The sequence below is a fragment of the Silene latifolia genome, chromosome 1 (assembly GCF_048544455.1).
Source record: "Silene latifolia isolate original U9 population chromosome 1, ASM4854445v1, whole genome shotgun sequence".
NCBI classification, from domain to species: Eukaryota; Viridiplantae; Streptophyta; class Magnoliopsida; order Caryophyllales; family Caryophyllaceae; genus Silene; species Silene latifolia.
The window spans coordinates 75,055,726-75,061,893 of record NC_133526.1 but is presented as its reverse complement, the minus strand read 5'-3'; the positions used below and the strand labels follow the sequence as shown (position 1 = coordinate 75,061,893).

General features: G+C 38.1%; 1 protein-coding gene across 1 annotated transcript; it reads right to left on the bottom strand.

Annotated features, from left to right (window-relative positions):
- Positions 1 to 1,086: 1,086 nt before the first annotated feature.
- On the bottom strand, positions 1,087 to 5,407 carry LOC141606508 (uncharacterized). The gene is made up of 4 exons (XM_074425663.1): positions 5,257 to 5,407; positions 2,761 to 4,531; positions 1,474 to 2,673; positions 1,087 to 1,391 (listed from the first exon to the last, which is right to left on the bottom strand). Exons 2-4 carry the CDS (start codon positions 4,084 to 4,086, stop codon positions 1,290 to 1,292), a joined length of 2,628 nt encoding a protein of 875 aa, XP_074281764.1. The 5' UTR covers positions 4,087 to 4,531; positions 5,257 to 5,407; the 3' UTR covers positions 1,087 to 1,289.
- Positions 5,408 to 6,168: the final 761 nt, after the last annotated feature.

Genomic DNA, 6,168 nt, shown 5'->3' with positions numbered 1-6,168 from the left:
TATCGTTAATTCATTGGTTATGAGTAGCTAATTGTATTATGCTAAGACTATAGGGAATCCATAATATGAAGGGAGAGTAATCGAATTACTAGGTAATGCCGGTACTGTCTTTGTTGGTTAAATGCTACAGTTAATTGTAACCGCCTAATTGAGTCGACGCAATTAGACCTTTAATTCCTAGTGATCCTTGACCTGGAGCGAAAGGTTGGAAAAGGCGGGACTAGTAGCAAACAATAGAGTATCGCAGTGAGGGCGAAAGTTAAGCTGTTTACACTTTAGGGTGAATTAAGGACCGAAAGGTGACGTTCGTTACCCCTTAGACCGTATTTGCATTGACCTGAGACCTAGATTACTTGACCGGATGATTATGGTGAACCGTTTGTCTTAGCTGTTTCTCTCTATCTGTTTAATTCCTCCTTTTTATTCTCTTCTCCTTATTCTCTTTAGTTTAGAAAATCACATTTTATAAACGGATTAATTGACAGGAATACTCCCACCTTTACGCTCTCTTCTTAGAATAATCTGACCTTTTGTTATTCTTGTAATAATCTTTTCTTTTAGCCATGTCTTCTTGAAATGCACTTATCATAATTTAGACCTCCTACAGCAGGTCACCCATTCCAACTCCATTTACGCGCCACTCATTTCCCTCTTTTAGTTGTTTGACTTTCCAGCCTTGTAACTCCTATGTTTCCAAGTCTTTAAATTTTTTGGTTTGCTACTATTTTTTACTCATTTTTCATCTCTTTCCTGTTTAATCACCTTACCACTTTAACCCACTTTTTATCCTTTTTATCTACTACTTCCTTCATTCAACTCCACTCTACCACTTTCCTTTTTCACGTTTGTCAACACGTGTTTTACGCGCTAAATATCGTTAGCTACGTATTTGCAAAAAATATAAAAGTTAGATATTTTTAATGTACTCGTAAAGACGAATCAAACAAGATCCCACATGAATATATTTTCACTTACGTATCGAGAGAAAATTGAAATTGAATACTCACTCGTGAATAGTGTTCAAAAATGAAATAGGTAGAGTGGAGTTGAATGGAGGCAGTACATAACAAATACACGAAGGAATTGTTGTTAAATAAATACGGTCTGACCATTTCATTCACCAAGTTGAGCATTTGTGTTCATAGGAGACATCGGTTGTCTAACGGTTCTTAAATTACTTCCTACACTTGACAAATTTACCTATTACAACTCCATATAGGAGAAAACCAAGTACTTAGCTAATGTTGTCCAACTTGGTGCAAAAGAACTACATAATTCACCCAATTAAATTACTGATTGACGGACGACGAAGCTTGACTTGGAAATGGACCTTGACTATTGTTGATTAAGCAAGCGTTCACCAATCGAGGCCCTTGTAATGAACCTGGAACCTGAAATAAAGAGACACAATATAGTGATTAAAAAAATTTGTTACGACTAAATAGAATTATCGGTAAGTGATTGAAGTCTTACATTTATCATGGTTGCACCATCATCAGATATATATACTCCATATCCAGTAGGACATCTACCACGTCCACTACCACCACCACTACCACGTCTACTGCCACCTCCACCCCTACTTCCCAGACCTCCTCTAATAACTCGTCCACCTCTTCCTATCATAGTGGGTTGAGCTGCGCAAGTCATATGGGCATCACCTTGAGCACCCACTTTTCCTCTTCCTGTATCTTTTCTACCTTGAGCATTCCCTCCTCCTCCTCTTGGTCTCTTTGATGGAGTTGGACCTTGACTACTATCTCTATTTGGACATCTTCTTTTGTTATGTCCCTTGTTTTGGCATAGAGAACAAGTCATCTCGATTCCATGTCTTGTTAATTTCCCCGGCTTTTTAGGACATTCATGTGGCCCTTTAATCCTATTCTTTCTTGGTCTTCCTGGGCCAACCTTCATGAATGGGGGCTGTAACGGACACTCAATCCTAGGCCAATGCCTCTCTCCCTCACATGGTGGAATGGATGGTGAGTATGCTTTCAGATAGACATCTCTTTTGTAGCATTTTTCAACGAACTCTTCTGCTTCTGTATGACAAAAAAAGATGGCGGCTATTGCATGACAACATGGAAACCCACACATGTCCCACTTCTTACATGTGCAAGTTTTGGCTTCTAGATTAACTGTGAGCTTATCCAGATTGTGTTCAACTTGAAACAAGTGATCATGAGAAGGCAAAACATCACAATGAGCTGCTTCAAGTTTTTCTTTTTCTAACTTGGCTTTTATCCTAGGACAAATTTCCGAGTTTGTCTTTTCCATTTCTTGCCTTTTCTGCACCAATCTTTGCATCACTGATGCCCTTATGTCTTCGAGCATATGTATCAAGTGTTTTGTTCTAGCATTAATGACCCACCCATTAAATGTCTCAGCTAGGTTACTAGTAATAATATCTGATTTCATGGAAGTACTCATAAAAGCCCTACAAAATAACTTTGGGTTGTAACTCTGAAATCTTATGGCAGCACCTTCATCCATTTCTTTTAGCTCATTTAAGGCATCAAGATAGTCAGCCTCATTGTATGCTTTGGCTATTTTCCAAAATTTTAGTTTCATGTCATCACCTCTATAAGTCTTGTGCCACAAAGCGAAAATATGTCGAGCGCAATGTCTATGCTCAGCCAGTGGAAGAATTGAAGCAACGGCATGAATGATTGCCTTAAAAAAAAACTCAAATTACCTAATGCACTTTAGAGACAACAAAATTTTTATATAAAAAAAATTAGAAGAAAACTTGATGAATACCTGATGCTCGTCAGAAACTATAGCCATTTCTTCACCTTGACCCAGCTCCAAGCTTATTTGCAGTTGACTGAGAAACCACTCCCAACTCAGATTATTCTCCCCTTCAACAATAGCCCAAGCTATGGGGTACATTTGATCATTCCCATCTGTACCCACAGCTACCATCAACTGTCCACCAAGAAACGTCTTCAAAAAACAAGCATCCACACAAATAATCTTCCTACAACCTTCTTTCCATCCCTTTTGCAGCCCCTCAAAACACACATATAACCTTTGGAAAACTGGATTTGTTGTAGACATAGGATCAGTGACTAGAACCAAATGCGTACCAGGACTTGCTTTTTTCAAGGCCTCCAAATACCTCCCAACTTTAAGGTAGTGCTCTTGCATAGACCCATGAAGCATTCTATGTGCATAATATTTCACCTTATAAGCAAAGTCCCTCAAAACAATAACCCTATACGCCCTCCTAACCATCTCAATTATGTCCTTAGCTGGCCAATGTGGCCTAGCTTTGAAGATTTCTAAGAATTGTTTAGCAAGCCAAGTTGATTTCAATTGTCGATTCTTCTTCATTGTCCTATTACATGAATGCTCATTAACCACTGTTTTCACAACAAAGCTTGCTCTCCTAGAATCCCAAGACCCATACAATTTAAATGGACACTTAGCAACACACTCAACCCCTAGTCTTTGTCCTCTTTTCTCATCGCTCACATCAAACTTCAAGTTTCTTCCTTGGTGAATGGCGTACTTAGCAACTGCATTCCTAAAATCTTCCCTTGTTGCAAACCTTTGCCCTGGCGCCCAACTGAACTTTGTGAAATCAGTGTCTTGACTCACTAAAACCCCCCTCTTATTTCCATCAATAGTTTCATCTTCACTATTTTGAGGTGTATCCTCATCTGAGTCTTCACGTTCACATTGAGGTGCTCTACTACCCCCTTCTTGAGTAACTTTACCCTCAAGAGCTTCTCTTTGTAGCTGTCTTGCAAGTTCTAAGATCTTCTTATTAAATCCTTTAACTTTGTCCCTTGCAATATTATACTCATCATCACTTGTATCAACTTCAACACCACTGAACTCATTCTCATCATCTTGATTCTTATCTTCAATTTCACCTTCTTCAGTTTCGGTTCCATCCTCTTTAGTTTCAGCTCCACCACCATCATCATCTGTCACATCGTCACTCTCCAAAGGGACATACTCCTCATCATTGTCATTTTCTGACTCCTCATCTTGGAAACATAAATCTTTCCACTTTAGAGGACTCTCTGGTCTAGGATCTTCCCATTCATAATCTGTAGGTACTTGTGTAACATTCATGTTGTGGGAAGTAGTTTGGGTTGGTTCTGTTACACTCACTTTTTTGGATATGGCCTTCTTAGGAGTTAGTTTTTTTTGGGTTTTTTCTAGGTGGGGGGATTGTGGTTGGATAAAAAACGATCATTGGAGTGTCCACAACATGTTCAACATAAATATCAATTGACCCATTCATCTCCACAATTGCAGTCAGTACACGCACTTCATCATCATTGTACACTCGTCTTAAACCATCGTCTAAACTTTTACAAGGCAATAAGTAGTAAATACAATTAATTTTGGTGTACTTGTCACATTTCAAGGCCAAGTCTTCCAACCAAAACCAACACAATTCATCAGGATCCAACTCGAAAGTTGTACTTTGCCCTCCATCATAAATCGTCTTCTTTTCCATCTTCTTAAACAACCCACCATGCCAAAATTTTAATCTCACCAGCCTCATAATAACCTGTTAATGACATAATAATTAAACACCTCAAATGAACAATTAAATTAAAAACTTCAATTACATCAATGACATTTGATGCAAAACACAACACCATTAATTAGTTTTGTTTATGAAAACAATTTCATGAAATGAGATAACAAAAGACGTGTGCGCCAAACAAAAACATGTCATGTTTAAGACGAAGTATCGGTCTTAAATCTTAGAACAACAAGTCATCTTAAGACGGAGTATCCAGAAGAATTAAGGTGGATACTTCCGTCTTAAGGTTAAGACGGATACTTCCGTCTTAAACAAGAATTTGTGCAAAAATATACATACCAACAAACATTTTAAAGGATGTAAAATTATAGTCTTTGAGCAATACATGTAGATTACCCGTCTAGGTTTTGGTTATTAGTGGGTTACTTTCCTAATCATTCACCTAACCAAATTATCAACAAAACGAGGTCAAACCGAGAGAGACTTAATTAAAAATCGCTATCCAAAGTTGGAAATTAATTGTACATCAATCTCTATATTCTACCCCATCATAGATTACCTACTGGAAATTTGATGTAAATGGACTTGGTCTCATGAGAGCTACATGACGCCTAATCTTGTTCTTCATTTTGACTCTAAAATCTTTAATTTGTACTTCTCTTTTTGGTGGATATTTTGTAGAATCAATAATGTTTGAGCATAATTCACAAACTCAAAATTAAAATAGGTTAAAATTGGATACTTACCTTTGTGAATAATACTGTTTGAGAATCTTGAATCCAATTAACATACCTTGAGTAATACAGATGAGGAGGATGTATGAGATGAATTGGGGAGAAAAATATTAGTGTGTGTCTTATAATAGAAGACAAAGGAGTGAGAGACTTATTTGAGTAATGAGGTAGTACCGCAATAGCTTAATTAACCTGTTCAACAGGTAACCTGTCTTTGGGTGTATTAAAAGTAAATGGGATTAAAAAGTTGGACTATTATGAAATAATTGAAAGGTTGGATTATTCTAAGGGGGTGTTTGGTTGGACATATTGGAATGGAATGGAATGGATTTGATCCATTCCATTGTTTGGTTGGGGTGATTTGGAATGGAGTTAGATACCCAATGGATTCTAACTCCACCCCAACCCCTTGGAATCCCATACCCACCCTCCTCCCTTGGATTCAAACTTCATTTCCTCCTTCTATAATTTATGATGAACCAAACAAGATTAGACAAGTATGGATTTAGAACCCCATACCACCATACTATCAAACTCCATTCCATTCCATTCCGACTTGTTGAACCAAACAACCCCTAAGAAGAGAGTGTAAAGGTGGGATTATTCCCGTCAATTAATCCTTTTATAAACCCCCAATTTGGTTACCTTGACGAACTTAGATTTAGCTGACAAATTCCTACCTCTCTGTGGATTCGACCCGACTTCCCTAGCTATATTAGTTAGAGCCAGTTGGTTATTTTTGACAGGTACGCGACAGACGTGTCATTCAGCATGCCAACTCCAAGAAGGGGAACCTTCCAATGACGTCTGGGATGCAGTTGAGCAAGTCTCAGTCACCCACGACGCCTGAAGGGGTTGAACACATGAGTCGTATTCCTTATGCATCTGCAATAGGATCGATCATGTATGCCATGATGTGCACAC